Below are 23,152 nucleotides of genomic sequence, written 5' to 3' on the forward strand. Positions count from 1 at the left end.
TGTAGTAACTTGAGTTAATAACTTGAGATACAACTGGAAAAACATGTAAGGTAGTAAATCATAACTTGGTATAACCCAATTCGATAACTATGTATCTACATTTGAGGGGTCTTTGACCCAGATAAGAGAATATATTGCTCATCATATAATTGATCATTACAATGCTATGACTTAGAGGATAACACATTACTCATTTTTACCGTGCATTGACTAACTTAATAATCCAAATCATGCTAACATAAAACATGTATCACAACATTATGAGAAACACTCCCCTTGATCAATAAACATGAGCAATCCTAGCATCAACACCTTTGATAGCTGTGTAATCTCTTATGCTTCATGTGTTGTATTGTTATTTGAAAAGATCTCAAAAGTTGCATTGAAGCTCTCACCCTGATCACCAATATATTTGTCCAAGGCCCAAAAGCACAACCATCACCTCTCCCCTACCCTCTTGTTCCATCTTATACGAATTAGAATCTTCAACAGATTTATATCCAAACAATCCAACAAATTAAGAATATCCACATAGAATAGTAAATAAATAATCTTCTAAATGAATGCAGTGATACCATTTTTGTAACAAATCTAATTAATCAGTTAAAGAAATAGAGTGTCCCGTATGAAATTGAATACTCTATTCTGTTGAAATGGAATATTTTTTCAGAAATATTCTAAATTTAAATTCAATCTTGCACTCTCCCAATTTAAAATTGACCTTATGTACTGAGTGCACCTCCTAAACATCCTAACAAGAGTGCTTGTTGAAGTTAAATATGGATGTTTATATATATATATTAACGCTCGACTCGATTTTACAAAGATGAATACTCCTCACCAAGCAAATGTATAAGAGCTAAAAAAATGTACAAAATATGTATTCTCAAAATCTAGGTGCTCTCTAACTAAAATCACTAAAAACACGTCATGATTTGAACTTTGAGTCGACTTAAAGATTGATTTAAGATAAAATGATTCTACATATTTTAAGAATTTTACAAATTTACAATAATATATATATATTTATAAAACTATGTAATTACCAAATGTAATTGAAGGCTTATAATAAAAGTTGAATTTCGAAACTTGCATTTATATACTTTATATTAAATTTTATGTTCTTTTTTTTTTTCAAATCTTTTGATAGATAATTGATAAAAGAAATGTGTCCTTTTATTTGTACTAAACAAAAAGTTAGATTAGGGTTTATAGATGGTTGAATCGCCAGTTGGTTGGAGTTCTCTTCCTCAGCTGCAATCTTTTGGCATCGTCTTCTTTCTGTGATCGGTAGACCTTAATTTTAAGATAAAGCAACAACTTGTGTGGATTCCATTTCCATTTCAATTCCACTTTCATTTGCAAAGATATTTTTGGTGGTATCATATTCTAATCAATGGCCCCACCATCATAAACCCTATTCTCCATTTCATATCTCGCATGCGCCTTCTATCGTCTCTTCTATCCTCTTCGGCCCTTCTTCCTCACAATTTCACTTCTCGTCTCAGAGTCCCCGTTTCCTTTCAATCTCACTATTTCCCACGTCTCTTTTCAATGGATTCTTCCGAAGCATCGCTCAGAAATGCCCTTTCTCAGAACCTATCGGCTGTTGAGGCTCAAGGCAATGCTGTTCGAGCCCTTAAGGCTGCCGGTGCTGCCAAGCCTGAGATTGATGCTGCTATTGAAGCTTTGAATGCATTGAAGATTGAGAAGGCTTCGATTGAGAAGCAGTTACAAGCCGCTGTTAGCGGCGGCGGCGGCGATGGGTCCTTGAATAGGGAGTCCTTCAGGCAAACTGTGAGTAACACTCTCGAGAGGCGTTTGTTTTATATTCCGTCCTTCAAGATTTATCGCGGGGTTGCTGGATTGTACGATTATGGGCCTCCTGGGTGTGCAGTCAAGTCCAATGTTCTTGCTTTTTGGCGTCAGGTTTGTTATTTGGGTTTTTCGAAATTAATTGCCTTTTACCTCTTTTTCATGAAGATCTATTATTCTGGAGTGGATTCGTCATCTCTTGACATGAAAATCTGTTTAATTCAATTATGGTCAAGAAACTGGCTTCATTCTGTCTTTTTTTGTTTGATCATTTTTGTAGCATTTTGTTCTTGAGGAAAATATGTTGGAAGTTGATTGTCCTTGCGTTACACCAGAAGTAGTCCTGAAAGCGTCTGGTCATGTAGATAAGTTCACAGACCTTATGGTTAAGGATGAGAAAACTGGGACCTGCTACCGGGCAGATCACTTGCTTAAGGATTTTTGTAACGAAAAACTTCAGAAAGATCTCAGCATATCCTCTGAGAAGGCTGCGGAATTGAAGCATATTCTCGCTGTATTGGATGATCTTTCTGCTGATCAGCTGGGCGCGAAAATTAAGGAGTATGGTATTACGGCTCCAGATACTAAGAACCCACTATCTGATCCTTATCCATTCAACTTAATGTTTCAGACATCTATTGGCCCATCAGGTTTACTCCCTGGGTGAGTATTTGATCCAAATTTACTCTTCCAATTTTATTGACTTCATTTTCGAATCATTATATCGCAGCAATTTTCTGTTTAAGTTATTCCTATAAAATAACAAACTTCTGTCTAAATTACGCCTCTTGCCCTAATTCATCATATTTTTATACAAAAGAGAAAATGGTTGACTTTTTCCTATTACTTATTTGACTCTCGATCAATGAAGTCCATTATGTGATTAACTTTGATGCGTAAATATGTAAATGCTGCAGGTACATGCGCCCTGAAACAGCACAAGGCATATTTGTCAATTTCAAAGATTTGTATTATTACAATGGAAACAAACTACCCTTTGCTGCAGCACAGATTGGGCAGGCTTTTAGAAATGAGGTTACACTCTATTATCCTTCAATTGCAAGATGGTAGCCTGCTTGTTTCTTGGCTTCTTATTATAATTATAAATTATATGCACGAGACAGTATTGTTACAAGAATGACTTGTGTTTTATTATGTTCAAAATTACCATGTTTCCTATTTAGTGGTTCTTGCAGCTGTTGCTTTCAATGGTTCTTCTTGCTAGCACTTGTCCAAGGTTTATCTAGATTTTACCCTTTCCTTTTGTGTGTATGTTTAATTCCCAGTCCATCTGTTTCATTACAGATATCTCCTCGACAAGGGCTGCTTAGAGTTCGTGAATTCACGCTGGCAGAAATTGAACACTTTGTTGATCCTGAAGATAAAGCTCATCCAAAATTTGCTGATGTTGCCAATTTGGAGTTTTTGATGTTTCCAAGAGAGGAGCAAATGTCTGGTAAATCTGCAAGGAAAATTCCATTGGGTGAAGCAGTTTCTAAGGTTTGTGTATTGATTATCTTTACCTCCCTTATCTCTTCTACCATGTCTCTTGTACTTGTTTAGTTGGTTACTAGGTTGATATTTTATATTATAATGCAGGGAACTGTGAATAATGAAACTCTTGGCTACTTCATTGGGAGAGTATATCTTTTTCTAACTCGCCTTGGCATAGACAAAGACCGTTTGCGTTTCCGGCAGCATCTTGCAAATGAAATGGCTCATTATGCAGCGGACTGTTGGGATGCCGAGATTGAGTGTTCTTATGGTTGGATTGAATGTGTCGGCATTGCTGATAGATCTGCATATGATTTACATGCCCATACGGTATGAGTTCAGCCCAAACCTTAACTTTTCCAAATAATTCCAATTCAAGGTGATGTCCTTAACTTTGTGGCAAAAATTCCAAAACTAGTTTAGTCGACTTTTCATTGAGCTCATTTCACCTGCCTTATTGTTTGGTAGGATTTATAAGATAGTTGTGCCTTTAACAGTTTTACCATTAAGATTGTCTTTGCATAGTTTTGATTTGCATATAAAATACTCATATTTTTTTTTCCTTGATCTCTTTTTTTAGGAAAAAAGTGGCGTTCCCCTTGTAGCACATGAGAAATTTGCTGAACCAAGAGAAGTTGAGGTACTGCTTATTCTTGTTATATCTGAATTTATTTTGATATTTGCAAAGATCTTGATGACAAAAAATAGTATGTTTCAATGCTGTATTCATGAAATTAAATTGCAGAAATTGGTCATTGCTCCTGTTAAGAAAGAACTTGGCCTTGCTTTCAAGGGTAGTCAAAAGAATGTGGTTGAAGCTTTGGAGGTAAATAATGGATTTTTTTTTTGCTGCTGGGGTTTTATAGCGTCTGTAGATTTTTTAAAACCTGACACTGGATTGCAATTTGTTTTAGGCAATGAAGGAGAAAGAAGCCTTAGAGATGAAGGCGGCTCTAGAATCCAATGGTGAGGTGGAGTTCTATGTCTGCACACTGGGGAAAAATGTCTCGATCAAGAAGAGTATGGTCGCAATTTCCAAGGAGAAAAAGAAGGAACATCAGAGGGTTTTCACACCATCTGTGATTGAACCCTCTTTTGGTATTGGTCGGATTATCTATTGCCTCTTTGAACACTCTTACTACATGAGGCCAAGCAAAGCAGGAGATGAACAATTAAATGTATTTAGATTTCCTCCCCTTGTGGCACCTATCAAGTGCACAGTTTTCCCACTTGTTCAGAATCAACAGTACGAGCAGGTTGCTAAAGTTATTTCAAAGTCATTAACTTTTTCTGGCATTTCCCATAAAATTGACATCACAGGTAATTGAACGAACTTTCAATTTTGTTTTCTTGTTTGTTTTAAATTCACAATCCTCAACTCGCTTTTGATTACAGAGTTCACTATACTTGTCTTTATCTACCTTCAAGTGATTATATGCTACTACTAATTATACGTTCTTTGTTAAAAAATGTTAATAGGTACATCAATAGGAAAACGATATGCAAGAACAGATGAGCTTGGTGTTCCTTTTGCAATCACTGTTGATTCAGCATCTTCGGTGACAATTCGTGAGAGGGATAGTAAAGACCAAATTCGTGTGAGCGTGGAAGAGGCAGCCACAGTCGTGAAAGATGTTACAGATGGTCTGAGAACATGGGAAGATGTATGGTCTACATTCCCTCATCACGCATCTGCATCTGCAGAAGATTGATTGAATTAACCTATAGCAGTTTCTCCAGTTTGATTAATTTTTGCTATACATTGAAAGAAAACAGTATTGGATACATTTTGTAGTTGATTTCAGGATCCTTCTCTTTATCTATAAAAGTAATTACAACCAACAATACTTGGAAGATTCTTTTAACTTCAGAAAGAAGTAATTTTACACTCTAATTTATAAACTAGCTGCTAGCCACCAGGCCAGTAGAGCTTTGGATGGTTGTTGAGGCTCGAAGTTTTTGATCGGATGGAGTGAAATTCTGTATTTAGGATGGCATTATGATATCTGGATATGTTGTGATTGTGTTGAGTATCAAGAAGCTTTTCGTGTGTTTACGAGTTCACATTTGTGGTTGCTTTCTCAAGGATTGCTTGGATAATTTAGAATTGCTTGAGAGTTTGAGCGCAGCCTGTTTTGAGAGTGATGATGTTGTGACTGTTTAGGGTTTGTTTGAATAATGTTCTTATTTCCTGTTTTTGGTTTGTGAGAAGTTTCTTTTTGCTCTGTTTCTATTTTGTTTTTGTGGATAGTATTTTGTCCATTGGTTCATTGGTGTTCATGTGCCGTGAAAATGATGGAGGATTACATTTCCCCTCCTTTCTAATTCTTTACTTTTTCTCTAATTTTTTGTTTTTACTTTTATTATGAAATAAGAACAATATTAACAACATACTTACAATGTGGCAAAGCAAAAGAAAAAAGTGGAGAAAGAGAAGGCAGATAATAGCAATTGAACGTAATTGTGGTCTATCATGCAAAAGTATTGTACACTACTATAAATAGAACATGCCATGAGATTAAAACACAAAATTCAATAGGTGTGTATTACCACATGTAATTTGACGAGAGATTATTGAAATTTGGATAACATGAATATTTAATTACTAAATTGTTTGAATTTATGCTTTAAAACTCGTAGTTTGTATTCTATTCAATAAAGGTGTTATTGAGAAATTGAATAGTATAATCTTAAATCCAATAAACTAAGTCTCGAGACTATTTTTGAGTAAACTTAAACTTTACGTAGAGACATAAACGAAGATAAAGTTCAAGTATATAACCTAAAGAGTCTATAGTATATGAATAAAAGTTAGACACCTTATTTAGAGAAACTATGGATCCGACTCGCTTTGTAGTTAGTATAAATGAGGTGATCTTGAATCGTTCATGTAGAGACATGAAAGTGGGGGCATTCAATGTAAAGTGTTTACATAAGATTAAACCATAAAATGGTCACTTTTACGTTATAACGTTGTTTACTGTTTAAAATTGATTATCTCAATTATTGATGACCTGGACAATTTAATCTTAATCGTGAGCCAACTATGAACTCCTGTTTACATGAGATTATCCTTAGATCTGCATAGGTGAAGACAACTCCTCAATGTTGGCCCAATAAACCTCTCATTTTAAAGGTAAGATTGAGTGCATAACTGGGGATATAGGATGCAAGACGAAATTCACTCCTACCCGCTTTAGGGTTAGTAGATAGGTTGTTCTCTTAAGGACTAAACCTAAGTATTGAACAAGAGGCCCCACCCTCTCATTGGCCCGAGAGAGATTCGGTTTGTAGGTTGGACCTTAAACCAATTGTTCAATAGTGGAATAGTGAGACTTAAAGAGCAAGACTCAGGGTAAAACTGTATTTTGACCCAATCGAGGTTACAGACAACCTGTGAAAGATTAACTTACTGATCATGATTATATCAAATGAACACAAATATATCTATAGTGAGGGGAGTGCAACTATGAGATTTTAGTGGAATGACCCGTTAGTTAACGAATACTGATTAGCTCGGTCTAAAAGAGTTCAACCAGTTAATCTCGGATCGTTGGAGTCCATAATCTATAGGTCCATTAGGTTCCCATGCTAGCTCATATGGAATAAACTTAGAGCAATATGATGAAATGAGTCGAATTGTTCGATTTAGGTGAGGATAGAGAAATCGATAAGTATATGTGATATAGTTGTTGGTTATCAATTTAGAAATAGAGCTTTATGTTTAAATGAGATTTGAATATTAAAGATATGCATACAGATTCATACTCGGAAGCTAAAAATGATGGAGATAGTCAAAGTTGTAAAAAGCCAAAATGTTGACTTTTGACTTTGAAAAGTTAAACTTTGACTGAAAATATATTCAAATATGATTTGAATTTCGAGATAATGAATGCACATTCATGCCCGAGAGGTTAAATTTAGTCAAGATGGACAAAATAGTAAAAAGTCAAAATGTTAACTTTAGGTTTGAAAAAGTCAAAATTTGACTTTTACCAAATGACTATTTTGCCTTTGACCAAAGTTAGTGGAAAAATCCAACATTTTGTTGGATAATCCGACTAACTCTAGTGGGCTAGGTGTTTTCATTTTAAGAAGACAAAAAGTCCACTAGAGAAAGTGGAATATGAGATGTTGGACCATAATGAATTTATTACGTGCATTTTTGCATCATTTTTCACTCTAAATATGAGTCCTCGTTATTTGTTGAAAAAAGTTTTGAATTTTGAAGATTTTGGGCTGCTGTTTTTAAAAAAAAACAAAGAAAAAAAAAACTTTCAAACCCTAAAAATTATCAGAAATCCATTTTTTTCCTATTTCCATCTTTTTCTCTCTCCCAGTTCTTTCATCCAATGGGTCTCACAATCCGGTTTTGAGTTCAAAGGATAATAGGTTAACATTAGAGGTTGTTTGAAAAAAAAAAAATCAGACCTTCAAATGTAAGTATTCTCAAAACTCTAATTTCATTTTTTTTCGATTTAGGGTTTACTCGTTAATTAAGTGTAATTAGAGTAGAATTTCGATTCAATTTTTGCCATGGATATCTAATTTCTATCATAAATATGCATTTACAACATAATACTACATTTATAACTCTACTTTAGATATCCATATTATATAAAATAAATGGTTCATTGTAACATTATTAATTAGTGAGGAAAAATAGTACATTATTTTATTTATTTCAATAAATGCTTCACTAAAAACCTTCTATGAAAATTCATAGGAAAACGACAATTAAGAAAAAAAAGTTCAATATTTCTACTCTCCTCATCAATATATCACTGGTCATCACATTTCAATATTGTGCACCAACTTTTTAAATTTTGGTGTGGGTAAATGCTTTTGTAAATAAGTTCGTCAAGTTATCTTTTGAGAAAATTTGTTGAACATTGATACCGTCATTTGATGTTTTTTTTTATCTTCACATAAAAACACTATTGGCTAACTTTATAAATCATCATGTTTTCGGCACGAATTAAAGTAAAAGTTATTATAATATGTTCCATAGACTCATAAAATAAACTACTAGTAACCCTATTTAAGATCTAGTTTTTATGATTAGATAAGTAATTTGCATATTCACAACAAACTAGATTACAATTAAATTATATTAGAATAAAAATAAATCATGTAAACTAATTCTTAAATAAAAACATAGGATATGTTTAATTCTACTCTAACCGGGTTGATAGCATATAAATCAATAATGATATAAGTGCACTTATTTCACGAATTTATGATTGTTCGAGACCAAAAGTTATTCATATGAATGATAAAATTTTTCATACCAACTAAATGAATCATAGTAGAAATGTTGAATGATGAAACTAGTCAATATAAAATCTTTTGTGATGCAATTCCATCGGTTTAATGGTTTATATGCAAACTAGATAAAACTTATTATCTTAATATCTTTCTTAAGAAACTTTATTTGCCTTTAAAATCTCTTTAAAAGTTTATGCTCAAACCAACATATATATATATATATATAAATCTTAGGTTGTGATTTCTTGATTAGTAAATATTTAACTTTTATAAGATTTTTTTATGATATATATATAATTCTCTAATATATATTTGACTTATCAGACCTTAGTATTTTTTAATCTTTCGAGGATAAAATTATTAAAAGATTCAAAACTAGTTCTTTAAGAGAATTACTATGGAACTTATGTCGCTTTATATACTGCGACCTAATTCTATTTGCTTTTCTCACGAATACTCACTTGAATCTCATATGTGTTTGACATTTTCTAAAAATGATTTTATTTTTATTGTGTTGTTTCTTTCTACGTAAGTTAATCTCTTTTATTTCGTTACATTTTTTCAATATCTTTGAGTATTTAATATTTTTTTTCATAAATAATATTGTAAGTAACCTTGTATGTCGTAGCTTATTTAAGTGTGACATATAATTTACTTTAAGATCCATGAGTACTCATATTCATGATTATTTATGAAATACCCATACTCTTATTTAAGTCATAATTGACTACTTCTCTTCGAAGATCTTTATCTTAGGAAGCATTTCTCTATCACGCTTTAGATGTGTAGTAGTGATAACTTGTTGTACTGAGATATCAATCTTAGATGGTGCCTTTGCAAGCATTATACATAACTTAATCACTTTCTTATGATTGTAAATGTTCCGTAGATACATCTAACATTTGATTTGCAACATCTTTTGAATTTCTAGTTTAATGTAATATGTACGATAATAAAAAAATGAGACAGTAATACCTATCCATTTCATTCCATTCGTTTTTTCAACTTTTTCTTAGTTTTTCTCCCAAAATGTTGAAAAAATGTCTCATTAATGAGAAATAGCAAATTGTGTAATACATCACCGATTGGAGTTCAGAATATATTTATTAATTGATATGAAATCAATTTCGATATAGATTTATAACATCCTTCGAGACTCATTTTAATTGCATTATCATCTCACAATTGTTGTACGGTAACAATTAAAATATTTACTATAAATGAAATATATTTGGCATCTATCCATAAGCTTATAAGTCATTGGCTTAGAGGAAATATATAATACCATGATCTCATACATACTTAGAAGTTCTGCTATCCGAACATAAGCTACATGATGTTCAACATCTATCCCAATCAATTACCAAATATGTGAGATGCAAATTGGATGTGCAACCATAAAACATTTAAAGGCTTCACTTGGTGGATTAATAAATTGAGAGGTTCAACTAAGATTTTTTTGAAAAGCACAAGAGCTTAGATTCCAATTTTAATTTTATTTGGTGTGAGTTTGGTAATTAATTAATTTATTGAAAACAAGACATCTTGACAATTTATTACATGAAATAATCTTCTAGTTTCTCGATAGATGCCAATGAATATTTTCAATGATTAAGTTTACTATTGACCCAAAATGACTCATCATATTAAATAAAATTATGTTTGAATTAATAAATTTTAGCTACATTATTGTATATATGTCAATTACACGAATGTGTGTGATATAATGTGGAAATCTTAACTAAATCAGTTTATCTTCTTGTAAAAGAAATATTGCTAAAAAATTGTTAGATAACTTCTTTTAACTTCCTCTTTAACTAGAGCTAAGGGTAGAAGTTATATATACGTTGTATCATAATTTAGAAAGAAAACATATTGAATAATAATCTTGCTCTCAAAGCACAGTGGATGTAGGTTTTTTTCTGAACCACTTTAAAAATCCTCATGTGTTACTTCTCCGTCTTCCTCTCTTCCTCTTCAACATCTCAACATCTCAACATCTTTTATCAAATAAAACTAGTAGAAAACCTCCCAAACCAAAAGAGAGCAAAAGCTTGAGTTCTTTCTTCCTTAATTTTTTTTTTTGTAAAAACCATTATGCAAAAAGTGAAAGGTAAATGAAAAAAGGAAAGAGAAAACTTTACTCTTTACATGCAAAGTGGTGACTACTTCCTGAGCGTACACGTGACAACCTCAACAAATTGGTATCAGCGCATGCAGAGAAACTCAAGAAAGCTCCAAGATTCTTCAGATTCTTGATTTCAAGAAACTCAAGATGATAGTAGCAAGATATGATATTGAGAAGTTTGATGGTAAGAGAGATTTTACATTGTGGAAAGCAAAGATCAAAGCCATAGTCAACCAACAAAAGACATTGAAAGCTCTCACGAATCCATAAAAGTTACTTAAAACAATAACTTAAGAAGACAAAGAAAGAAACTATGAAAAATGCAGCCTATAATACCATAGTTCTAAACCTAATTGACAATGTCCTTAAGGAAGTCATTAGTGAAGAAACAACTTATGCAATGTGGAATAAATTGGATGGACTTTATCAATCAAAAGACTTATCTAATCGTGCATATGTGAGGGAGGGGTTCTTTACCTTCACGATGGATGACAACAAATCATTGATAGAGAATCTTGGAGAGTTCAAGAAGCTATATGCATATTACGAGGAATTGGGAGACAAGATTGATGATGAAAATGAATAATTCATTTTACTCAACTCACTTCCAAAAGTGTATACAGAAGTCAAAATGACTCTAAAAAATGGAATCCAAAAAATCACCACAGATGATATTATTTCAGCAATAAAAACCAGAGAATTAGAGCTAAATTCACAGAGAAGATGTAACAACCCAACTCTTTATACTAAGCTGAGGTCATTACTACTAAAACAAATAAAGATATTTTTTTATTAAAAAAATAATATACTAATTTTAAAGGAAAAACTTCAAATATTCATTGATAAATTATAAATAAAGTATGTAGAGATAAAATAATAAACAAAATATTAGTTCGAGCCCTATTTATCTTTTAAAGAAAATAATATAAAAGTAAAATATAGGTTCAATAAAACTAAATAAAATGTCAAAAGTTAAAATACTGTAAAGATAAAGCAGAAGTAAAATACTATAAAGTTAAAGCGGAAGCAACATAAACTTAAACTTTTCCTATGACAAGCCACGATCAGTTCTTGTCATTTGCCAACTTTTCTTTACCTCTACCTTTACCTTTGCCTAAAAAGTTAAACATAGAAAAGTTGAGTATAAACATATACTTAGTAAATGACCCACTACTAGTCCCGTTACGTGTCTGTTAACTTTTCGTTATGGTTCCATAAGAAAGTACCTCATAACTATCATGCTCTCGAGCACATACTATCTAGTGATTTCGTAGGAACACATCTGGTCTTCGGTGAATCCAAAGGAACACCTCAGAGAATTAAGCTATTAGTGACCCCGTCGAATCACTCATAAAAGTTATCATGACAGATTGATGGTCCTGTTGAACACACACATAGTCATTAAAAGTTGATGATCTCAAGGGACACCCATATGAGCACGACCCTGACAGACAAAGTTAACAGAACACCTTAGTCTTTAACATGTAGTATAACATAAATATCATAACATAGTCATATCAGTCACAACATATCTCAGTCATATCATATCTTCATCCTATCATATATTCGTCATAACATATCTCGATCATAACATATCTAAGTCATAGCATGTCTCATTCATAATGTATTTTTTTTTATTCCTAATGTTTATACGTTTAAAATTGTTGTACCTATCATATTGATAAATATACACATACAAAAATTCAAACATTCATAAGTTCAAAGTTTCAAACATCCATAAAAGTTCAACATTCCAAACATGATCCATAAGTATTAAATAAAAAATAAAAAATATATAATATAAAAGTTAATTTTTATAAATATAACAAAACACCAAAATATTTACAGTCCATGTAACAAAATAAAAAAGCAAGCCAACCATTTTTTCCAAATATTCTAGGTTTGCCTTTCTTTTCCATATTATGCAATTTTTCTCTTTTATATTTTTTTGAAATCATGATCTTTGTTTTCATAAACTGTATTTTTTTTAAAGTATTATTTAGTTCAAGATCATATACAAAATATAAAAGCTCTTAAAAAAATCCTTGGGATATTGATACACGATCGTTTATATTTGACCGCACATCTAGCCAAATTTAAACAATCGTGTACCAAATAACTTTGAAAAAAATCATTTAGATTTGGATTGTGTACCAAGAATCTTGAAAAAAGATCATTTAGATTTGGCTATCGTGTACTAAATAATTTTGAAAAAAATTGTTTAGATTTGGACAATAGTGTACCAAAGGAAAATGAATCGTTGATATTAGTACACAAGTATTTAGACTTGGGTAGCCAAATGTAAATGATAGTGTAGCTAAATCTAAATATATTAAGTGTGTGAGTGGTTGCTCGCTTGTTACTCGAGACATTTTTGGTATTTTTCATTATGGATACATCAGAAATTGGGCAATGCGTCCCTAGAGGAATGGAATATTTTGAATTTTAATCTAAGAAGAATTAAAAACTTTGACATTTGGAGTCTAATTTTTGGGCAATGCGTACCATTATTCTAAACTAAGTTTAGTGTAAAATGAAAATTTGTGTACTTATGTTGGCAAAATGGTAAATTGAAGAAAAATTTAGGCTTAGAGCAGTCTAGTTTCAAACAATTGAGTAAATTTTAGAGAAAGAAAGCTTGAAGATTTATGAAAATTTGGTGTCTAATCCCAATCTGAAGCAAAATCAACGAAATGTTGTTCTAATCTTAATCCATTTCCATTCCGAAGACTAAATTTCCTAACAATTGATTCATGACATTGGCATCTTTATAGTGTCCGATCCACGTCAATTCCAAAATCATCACAATCGGCAGCCATGGGAGGACCTTCAGCTTCCTCTATTGATGGAGGAGGAGGTTTCCGCGATGCCGAATCTCTCTTCCGAACGAAACCCATTTCCGAAATTCGTAAGGTTGAATCCTCCACCCGTGCCCAGATCCAATCCAAGCAAGAAGAGTTACGGCAACTTGTCGGTAATCGTTACCGAGATCTGATAGACTCCGCCGACTCCATCGTTCTTATGAAGTCCACTTCTCATTCAATTTCATCTAATCTCTCTTCCATTCATCTCTCCATCCGTTCCCTTTCATCTTCTGATTTGCTCACGCTTCTTCCTTCTAATAATCATGTTCGTGTTACCCTTTACGCCATTGCTTGTCGGGTTAAGTATCTTGTTGATACCCCTGAGAATATTTGGGGTTGTCTTGACGAGTCCATGTTTCTCGAAGCTGCTGTTCGTCATCTCCGTGCGAAGCATGTGCAACAAGCTTTGACGACCCATAATGCTGATTCCGACCGTAAGTTTCTCTCCAATTTTCCTCTGCTTCAGCACCATTGGCAGATAGTGGAGAGCTTCAAATCTCAGATTTCACAGCGTAGCCGTGAGAGATTGCTTGATCGTGGACTTGGGGTTGGAGCTTATGCGGACGCTTTGGCTGCTGTTGCGGTTATTGATGAGCTTGAGCCTAAGCAAGTACTCAGTTTGTTTCTTGATACGAGGAAGTCGTGGATTTCTCAAAAGTTAGGTACGTGTGGGAGTAATGCAGCTTGGTCTGTTGTTGTGTCTGTGTTCTGCGAGGTTTTGGCTATAATTCAGGTTAGTATAGGACAGGTGGGTGAATTGTTTTTGCAAGTTTTGAATGATATGCCATTGTTTTACAAAGTTATATTAAGTTCACCACCTGCATCACAATTGTTTGGTGGAATTCCCAACCCGGATGAGGAAGTTAGGCTCTGGAAGTTATTCAGGGATACGTTAGAGTCTGTAATGGTCATGCTTGAGAAAGATTACATTGCTAGGACTTGTTCGAGCTGGCTAAGAGAATGTGGAAGAGAAATCGTCAGCCAGATCAATGGAAGGTTTTTGATCGATGCCATTGGAAGTGGCCAGGATCTCTCTTCTGCTGAGAAATTAATAAGAGAGACAATGGAAAGTAAGGAAGTCTTGGAAGGAAGTTTGGATTGGTTAAAAAGTGTTTTTGGATCTGAAATTGAGTTGCCGTGGAGTAGAATGAGGGAGCTTGTTTTGGAAGATGACTCAGACCTATGGGATGACATATTTGAAGATGCATTTGCTCGCAGGATGAAAACTATTATTGACTCAAGATTCATGGAAATGATTAAAGTGGTTAATATTGCAGAATCGGTTCATCTAACTGAGGATGTTTTAAGTAATCTTGGGTACTTAAATAGAGCCTCTACAGGTGGTGGTGTTTGGTTTATAGAGTTTAATGCTAAGAAAACATGTCCAACTGTGGGGGCAAAAGCATCTGTTGAAGAGAGTGATTTTAATAATTGCATCAATGCTTATTTTGGTCCTGAAGTCAGTCGTATCAGAGATGCATTTGAGAGCTGTTGTCAGAGTGTGCTTAAGGATCTCTTAAGTTTCATAGAATCTCCGAAGGCATCACTAAGGTTAAAAGATCTGGCACCTTATCTTCAGAATAAGTGCTATGAAAGCATGTCAACTGTATTGATGGAACTTGAAAAAGAGATTGATAATCTATATAGTAACATGGAAAATTGTAGGACTGCTAGTCAGCCTGTTAGTCTTGCTCCGCTTGTTGAGAGATCAATTTTCATTGGTCGTCTCCTATTTGCATTTCAAAATCACTTGAAGCACATTGGTCTCATCCTTGGTTCACCAAAATTTTGGGTCAATGACACGCCATCCTCTGTTTTTGATAAGCACTCTTCATTACTGCGACCGTCCAAAGGTGTTCCTGATTCTCCTCTATATGTTAATTCTCCTGGAAGACAGATGTCTACTGACATTAGAAGACAAACATCACTAGCTACGGCTGCTTTGCTTGGAACTAAAGAAACTGCCAGCTCGAAACTAGAAGAACTGAACAGAGTTACTCATGATCTTTCTGTAAGGTCTCACAGCTTGTGGATGTTATGGTTATGTAATGAGCTTTCTGCCATTCTCTCCAGAGATCTTGCCCAAGATGATGCCCTACTGTCAGCAACTCCTTTGAGGGTAAGTTATATTTTCTTTGTATTATTTTATTATTTCTTTTTCAAAGCCCAAACTAGTCCATGTGCATTGAGACCTGCAATGACTGTTTTCCTCACAGCCAAAACACTTATTGTAAGATTCATCTATATGGTTTTGCATCTCAACTAGGAAATTGATAAAAAGTTGTGCTAGGTAAAATATTTTCTATGATTCGGATTGAAACTTTATTCATATTCATCTTTATTAATGTTGATTTCTTTTCGTGAGACTTTTTTAATTGATTTTATCATTTTGATAGGCTCTTCTGTTTTTCATGATTATTGATTTCTTGATATTACTGCCTTATTGTTGTGGTAAGAGACCTGCAGTGGTGGTAGCATACCCTTGGAGGCAATGAAGGCATTGCAATTTAGTTGTTTAGGACAAAAAATACCTACTTAGATTATAAAATCTTTTTTGCAAATGTAGAAAATAAATATTGCATGTTGAAACACTTACTATCCAGCTTCATTGTTGATGAATGAAAAAGATGGAATCATGGCCAGGAAGTGAAACCACATGGAGGCTAAGGTTGCAAAATGTAGGAGTAAGACTTAGAAGTTTAGTTCTCATTTAGCAGAAAATGTCGTTAAAACAGGAAAACGGGAAGAGTGGTGGTTTCAAGTGATTGATCTTATTCCCAAATTAGGATTACTTTCGTTTTGTGGGTCCCTTGCTTTTATGGGTATGAGCACCCTAAGTCAAGATCCCGCAGAAAAGACTTCATGCACCTCTTCTCCCTAATTTCACTTCAAAAGCAAAAGGAGTGGGAAGATCCAAACTACCATTCCATCCATTTCTTTTTTACATATGTTTGAAAAGATAAAAAATAAAAACAATCCACAATTTTTTTAAAAAATTAGAAAATGTACATATGCCCGTTTCCCCCTCTCTCTATCTTTCTGAAAAAAACTATCTTTAAATGAAGTGTTTGAGAACATGACCTAACTTCACGCTAAACCCTAAACCTTACTTGACATTGTTGTTGAAATCGTATCATTTTATATTTTTGTTTAGTATTCTGATGGATAGTTAGAGTTTTCGTACCAGTTTATGGGTTTTCTTATTAAGCATTGCACCAGTTTTTGTTTTCCTTTAGTTCTATTTTTTCTTTTACTAATTTGGGTGTTTATAGTTTATGCATATATGGTAATAGTTTGGTTGTAATTGACAGGGCTGGGAAGAGACAATAATCAAGCAAGAACAATCTTCTGAGGATCAATCAGATATGAAAATTGCTCTTCCATCAATGCCTTCTCTTTATATAATCTCCTTTCTGTTCCGTGCATGTGAAGAAATTCACAGAATTGGAGGTCATGTTATTGAGAAGATAATTATTCGAAAATTTGCGACAACCCTCCTGGAAAAGGTATTTTGTTTGAATGTAATTATAATTTTTTCTTTTAATAGAAACTAAATCTTCATTTAGATAAATGAAAACAAAAAAAGAGGGTAATAATTTAGATCCCACACAAAGCACTCTAGGTGTTAAGAATAAAAAACAACGGAAAATGGAAGCTTTATAGATTTTACCCAAAGGGAGGTGGGAAGTGAGCAGCGCAAGACCCTTCTGCATCCTCAAAGGTTGTCCTATTTCGTTGTAACTAGATGTTCCAAATATTATCAAAGATTGCAGCCTGTCAGAGAAGCTTACCTCTGTTTTTAAAGGGTGATTATAAATTACCTTCTCAATCATGTTCTGATAACTTTGATTGGGGCCACACTGACAAAGAATCTTGAAAAATCCTCCCAAAGCTGTTGTAGCAAAGGGTATCTCTATGAAACATGATCCATGCCTTCCGACCCGTTCTTTTGTGTGAAATGTATCTTGAGGTTCTGAAATCAGATATGATATCTGGACGAAATTCGCTATACTATTAATCCTCCTCGAGGGACCAGCCCATAAAGACTTCTGCTTGCATTAACCTTATGCTACAACTAGTGAATGAATAAAAATTCTTGATTAGTCCAAGCATTCATTTGTTTATCTTTGTTTTATTTGAAGTGCATGGAAACTCATACCTTCGTTCCACATATGCTGTATTTACAATTCCACGAAAGTTTATTAATTCTCAATTTGGTATTAGAATATCTGTGAGAATACATTTCTTGATGAAATTGGTTGCAACCACTTGTGGAATAGAATGGATAAATGAGTAGAAATTGAAAAAAATATAGAATAAGCAAATATATATGTTAACTTGGGGTTATATATTTTGATTCCTTGCAGGTTATAGGTATTTATGGGGACTTCATTTCATCTATGGAAGTTGGTGGGCCTCAAGTGTCAGAAAAAGGTGTATTGCAGGTTCTGTTAGATATAAGGTTCACTGCTGATATTTTATGTGGAGGCCATTCTAATATGAGTGAAGAGTTGTCCAAAAACCCCAGGGTAAAGTACGCCCTCAGAAGGAAGCAGGATATTAGTGAGGAAAAATCAGTTATTAGAGACCGCGTGAATGCATTAACTGATCGTCTTTCAAGAAGGCTTGATCCTATTGACTGGCAAACGTAAGTTTAGTTTATTCCTTACTGCATTCGTTGTGAGCTTTCCAATGATGACAAAATATCATTTTGAGTTGATTGAGTCGTTTTTCTTCTATGGATTACTTTGAAAGCGGAGTAGCTAGAAGGAGGTTTAGGAAACTATGGATTACTATGCATTACTTAGAAGTTGTTTCTTCTCCGGATATCTATGGATTACTTAGAACGAGGTTGTAGCATACTGGTCTGTCTTTAGGAAACTAACGATAATAATCAGTCTGCAAATGGTAGTTGTTTATATTTATCATTTGATTGCTTAAAAGTGTGGAATCTTATGACTTTTCTGAAAAAATTTGACCATCTTGCTGGTAAAGGAAAGTTATGTAATTCTCAAATTATGTAAACTAGACTTGTTGGATAAGCTGAAAGAACATTTTTGGATCCAAAATTTTAGTGTCTTTCTAAAGAGAGGTGGATACTCTCATTACTGCTTTAAGCTCTTCATCTTCTTGATTAGAGAGTTCACTTTTGAAGTGAGGCCTTTGATTACAACACTGGTGTTCAGGATATAGGATTTTTGGAGTTCAAAATATTAAACAACTTATTAAGCCATTGAGGTAGTAGAGGACCAGCAACCAGGCATTATCCTGATATAAAGTCCTGTTGCTTCCTTTATGCCATGGGGTGCTTTCCTACAGGGAATCTCTGTAGCCATTTAATTAGAAAACAAATATGAATAAAAGAGAATAAGATCTGTGGTAAGTATAAATCTCATTCTTATGTATGGGTGGGTATGCTCTTTCTATAGATATATGTTCATTAGCCATATCTGTTTGGATGCTCTTCTTTTCCGCATGCTATCGTTTGCTTTACAGCCAATGTATGCATAAACTAGTAATATCTGTAGCAACTACTTGGAATAAGATGAACAACGGTTCCTGCAATTTGTTTTAGGTATGAGCCATATCTCTGGGAAAATGAAAGACAGACGTATCTTCGACATGCTGTCCTTTTCGGATTCTTTGTGCAGCTCAATAGGATGTATACAGACACTGTTCAGAAATTGCCAAGCAATTCAGAGTCCAATATCATGAGATGCCTGACTGTTCCTCGTTTTAAATATCTTCCCATCAGGTAATTCTCTTCGTGGCCTTCTTATCAAAAGTTTTACAATTACACCTCCTGCTGAATACTGCAACTTAAAAATGTGGTGGGGCATGACTATAATTTTCTGAATTGACCTTTTACCAAAAAAAAAAAAAAAAATCTGAATTTGACTGACAAATATGTTTCAAAGAATTTTGACTGACAAATCTTAAACCGGAGTTAGTCAATTGCTTTTCCTTGTTCTGATGGAGAACGTATTAAATGTGTCCTCAGAGCCACATTTATTATCCTTTTGATAATAAACAGGCTTTTCATTATAGAAAACGAAGGGTTAAAAAAGGAAGGGGAGATGTGATTTTTCTAAAGCTCCAAAGGATTACGAAGAAGATGTCCAACTGATGAAAAATTGAGATAACTAGATAACTACAATTACAAAATAATTTACAAGTAGACCGACTAGAAGCAAAATGAATGATTAAATCCCAAAATATTTATTATTGAATGTGTTGGATTAGATGCTCAATGTATCTCAGTGTTCCTCCTAGCTGTATAAAAATCTGTCTTACATGATGTAAAAGAAGGCTAGTACTTAACCTAGCCTGCTGAAGTTTCTCCTCTCTTTTTTTTTTCTTCTGTTTTTTTGAAAACACTGTTTACAAAAAAACATAATGTTGATTTGGTGATTGTTATATAGAATGAGTTTGATGTGATGTGATGTGTTTTTTGTTTATCCAGTGCTCCAGTCTTGTCTTCAAAAGGAGGAATGAAGGCTACTGTTCCAACGCCTTCGGATGATATCTCCTCAAGAAACTCCTGGAAAGCTTTTACGAATGGGGAGCTCCCTCAAAAAATGGATTTAAATGATAACTCCAGTTTTGGGGTAGCAGCACCGTTGTTTAAATCTTTCATGCAGGTAACATGGTTTATCACTTTTCTGAAAATGTTTTTCTAGTTAACCACTGTTCCAATTATTACACTGGTATTGTCGGCAAGCTTAAATTTTCTCAGACAACTTATTGAACATGCTTTCTGGCCTATTACACCAGAACTGATAATGATATTTGGTTGATTAAATTGATATACTCAGAGTTCATATTTGATAGAATCTGAAAGTATTGAAATATAAATGGAAACAAAAATATAAGATAAACGAAGTGTTCGAGTTACTTGGACCCCCAACCATGAGGTTGCTCTCAAGTCACAATTCTTTCACCAAAATATTGCATACGTATTACTTTTAGTTCAAAATGATCACTATGTAGAATAAGAACAAGTAATTGTTGAGATTTGGGTGGAAACATACGCTCTTAATTTAAAAGAGAGTCCCGAAAACATATTTATTTTGACTTAGAGGGCTATGCATACCATGCTTTTTGTCTTTTTTCCCTACCCACTTTATTTATAACCAAACTTCCCCAACAAACTACTTAACTATTACTAATATGCACTTAATATCCCTCTAATGCCATTTCTATCAATATTTTCCATGGCCTTCAACTTATTTAAGGTTTGGTGGTTATTTACTGTATTTTGTTTTGTCCCCCTCGGCAGTGATGAATTGAGAAGTGTTAAAAGGTTTAGACATAAAGTTTCTGGAATCTCGTTATTGACCTGTTTGTTTTGTTTCACATAATAATAAAATCAGAATTATATCTGTAATAGAGAAGTTTCTAAGTTTAACTTTTTTGGCTTCCAGGTTGGAAGCAGATTTGGAGAGAGCACTCTAAAACTTGGGTCAATGTTGACTGATAGCCAAGTTGGCATATTTAAAGATAGATCAGCAGCTGCAATGTCTACATTTGGTGATATTCTGCCTGCACAAGCTGCAGGTCTTCTTTCTTCCTTCACTGCTTCCAGATCAGATTCTTGATGTTTTCTATATGCGTACATAATTTCGATCAATATCGGATTATAATGACTGCTGAAAAGAAATGAAACATTCACGGGCATCAAAGAAGAGATACACAGCAATCCAAGTTTTGAAGGTTAAATTCAGAATCTAGATGAGAAATTAGGACACTAGAGCCTACAGACAAGCTATTTTCCTGTGTTACGAAACCAAACTTTGATTGACCACCGACAGAGACAAAATTGATTAGCAGAAGTACACTACGACATTTGTCTATTTCCCAGTTAGGCAAATTACAGGTACCAAGTCTTCAGCAAGATCTTCCAAGCTATATTTTTCTGAGTGTCTCTTACAAATAAGTGTACCATATGTAGTGTGGATAAGATTGATGGATCCTTTCTGAACAAATTTTGCCAAAGATCAATTATATGTGGGATAAAAGAATAATGTCTATAGGAGGGGAATACTTTGAAATATGTATTGTACATGCAAAATTTTCTTTCTGGCAGTTCAGAAAGGCAAAGGCCAGGCTTTTTGGCGTTTGGATTGGAAGGTGAAGAACATTGTTGAAGTGTGGTTTCTTATTTGTTTGGATTCGTTCCATATGTATAGGTAAACAATCTTCTCTTTTTCTCTTTCTTTTATTCATTTCTTCTAGAGAAAGTATGTGTAATTTGTTGTTTATGTTTAGCCAACTCTTATATGTTGTTAATTTGAAGTTAATGGTGTATTCCAAAGGTTTGTGAATTTAACTTTAATGGTCATTAGCCCGACCTTCCTTCTATGAAGTTGAGGGTTCCATTTTCTATCTTGTACTTGTTTCACTATTAGGAAACAAAAGAAAAAAAGGGTCCACTTTCTAAAAGCTATCCCACAACACCTATTTCTGTGTTCAACCTGTAGCATTTGCAATCTGGGGGCCACGCTAGTTGCACGCACACTCATACAAACACTATCTGCCATCCTCCTTTCTTTTATGTTAAATTATATGATTGATCTCATTGTTTTATTTTTTCTTTTTTTCCTTTTTATTGTCCTTTTGGAGTCCGATCAAGGGCTGGGGATTTGAGGCACAAATCTCAACAACATTAATACTAATTAAGCTATATTCAGTTTGACATGTAATTGACTAACATAAATGTCTTTCTATCCTAATAGCCTAATTAAAATGCTCAAATTACATTCGTGTTTTAAATCTACAATTTTTCCATGAGAACTATCGAGTTACGATTCAGGATAGTTGTAAATTTAGTAATTAGATTCAAAATAATTAAGTATATAGCAACATTTTAAAAAATTTGCAAATATAGCAAAATTTATCAAATTCTATCAATGATATAAGTCTATCACCGATAGATCATGTTGCAAATAAGTCTATCAGTGATAGTTTTACTGTATTTGTAATTTTTTTAAAATGTTGCTATATCCTTAATTATTATTTTTAAAATGGTCATGAATTGCAATTTTCCAATGAAAAATAGTCTCAAGTTAAAGAAAACAAACGAGTTTAGGCCTTTTGCTGATATCATCATTCTTTACTCCTTCCTCATTTTGATGTCGTTCTTGTTTTTTCTTCTTCTTTCTCCCTTTTTTCCGTTTTTTTCTTTCTTTCTTTTTTTTGCTTTTCACTTTTTTTTGCATTGTCATCTTCTTCTTCCACTTTTATGTTTTTTTTCTTCGTTTTGCTTAAGATAGAAAGAGAAAAAGGACTTCGAACAAAGAAAAAAAAAAGAAATAGATACTTAGAATGAGAAAGAGAAACAAGAAGTTATATGAGCAAAAATAGTATTTAGACACGAGAATAAAAAACAAAAAATAGGTACTTGAAACGAGAAAGAGGAACGAGAAGCTATTAGCAAGCAAGGAGAAGACAAGTGGTTAGAAATTTGTGTATGTGGGCACGTAATAAGGAAAATTAATTACATGGTTATTTCTCTTTTATTAATGAAATTGAGAAATAAAAGATCATTACTTTTGAAGAATAAATCTTCATAATTGTTGTAAAA

At 33.4% G+C, this 23,152-nt stretch overlaps 2 protein-coding genes across 2 annotated transcripts; both read left to right on the plus strand.

Annotated features, from left to right (window-relative positions):
* Positions 1-1,210: 1,210 nt before the first annotated feature.
* Positions 1,211-5,373, plus strand: LOC101213236 (glycine--tRNA ligase, mitochondrial 1). Its single transcript, XM_004152796.3, has 9 exons — positions 1,211-1,929; positions 2,096-2,478; positions 2,733-2,850; positions 3,121-3,315; positions 3,415-3,639; positions 3,890-3,949; positions 4,055-4,135; positions 4,224-4,629; positions 4,789-5,373. The coding sequence occupies exons 1-9, from the start codon at positions 1,441-1,443 to the stop codon at positions 5,019-5,021; spliced, it is 2,190 nt and encodes a 729-aa protein (XP_004152844.1). The 5' UTR covers positions 1,211-1,440; the 3' UTR covers positions 5,022-5,373.
* Positions 5,374-13,307: 7,934 nt separating this feature from the next.
* Positions 13,308-21,954, plus strand: LOC101203524 (conserved oligomeric Golgi complex subunit 1). The gene is made up of 6 exons (XM_004152840.3): positions 13,308-15,688; positions 16,881-17,075; positions 17,937-18,217; positions 19,145-19,324; positions 20,033-20,210; positions 20,994-21,954. Exons 1-6 carry the CDS (start codon positions 13,523-13,525, stop codon positions 21,165-21,167), a joined length of 3,174 nt encoding a protein of 1,057 aa, XP_004152888.1. The 5' UTR covers positions 13,308-13,522; the 3' UTR covers positions 21,168-21,954.
* The last annotated feature ends 1,198 nt before the right edge of the window (positions 21,955-23,152 follow it).

The sequence above is a fragment of the Cucumis sativus genome, chromosome 2 (assembly GCF_000004075.3).
Source record: "Cucumis sativus cultivar 9930 chromosome 2, Cucumber_9930_V3, whole genome shotgun sequence".
NCBI classification, from domain to species: domain Eukaryota; kingdom Viridiplantae; phylum Streptophyta; class Magnoliopsida; order Cucurbitales; family Cucurbitaceae; genus Cucumis; species Cucumis sativus.

Bases quoted from the DNA above. Each gene is read 5' to 3' on its own strand.
- LOC101213236 (XM_004152796.3), top strand. From the start codon at position 1,441: ATGCGCCTTCTATCGTCTCTTCTATCCTCTTCGGCCCTTCTTCCTCAC. The intron at 3,640-3,889 runs GTATGAGTTCAG...CTCTTTTTTTAG, and splicing joins ATGATTTACATGCCCATACG to GAAAAAAGTGGCGTTCCCCT. The intron at 4,136-4,223 runs GTAAATAATGGA...AATTTGTTTTAG, and splicing joins ATGTGGTTGAAGCTTTGGAG to GCAATGAAGGAGAAAGAAGC.
- LOC101203524 (XM_004152840.3), top strand. From the start codon at position 13,523: ATGGGAGGACCTTCAGCTTCCTCTATTGATGGAGGAGGAGGTTTCCGC. The intron at 17,076-17,936 runs GTATTTTGTTTG...GATTCCTTGCAG, and splicing joins CGACAACCCTCCTGGAAAAG to GTTATAGGTATTTATGGGGA. The intron at 18,218-19,144 runs GTAAGTTTAGTT...AATTTGTTTTAG, and splicing joins GATCCTATTGACTGGCAAAC to GTATGAGCCATATCTCTGGG.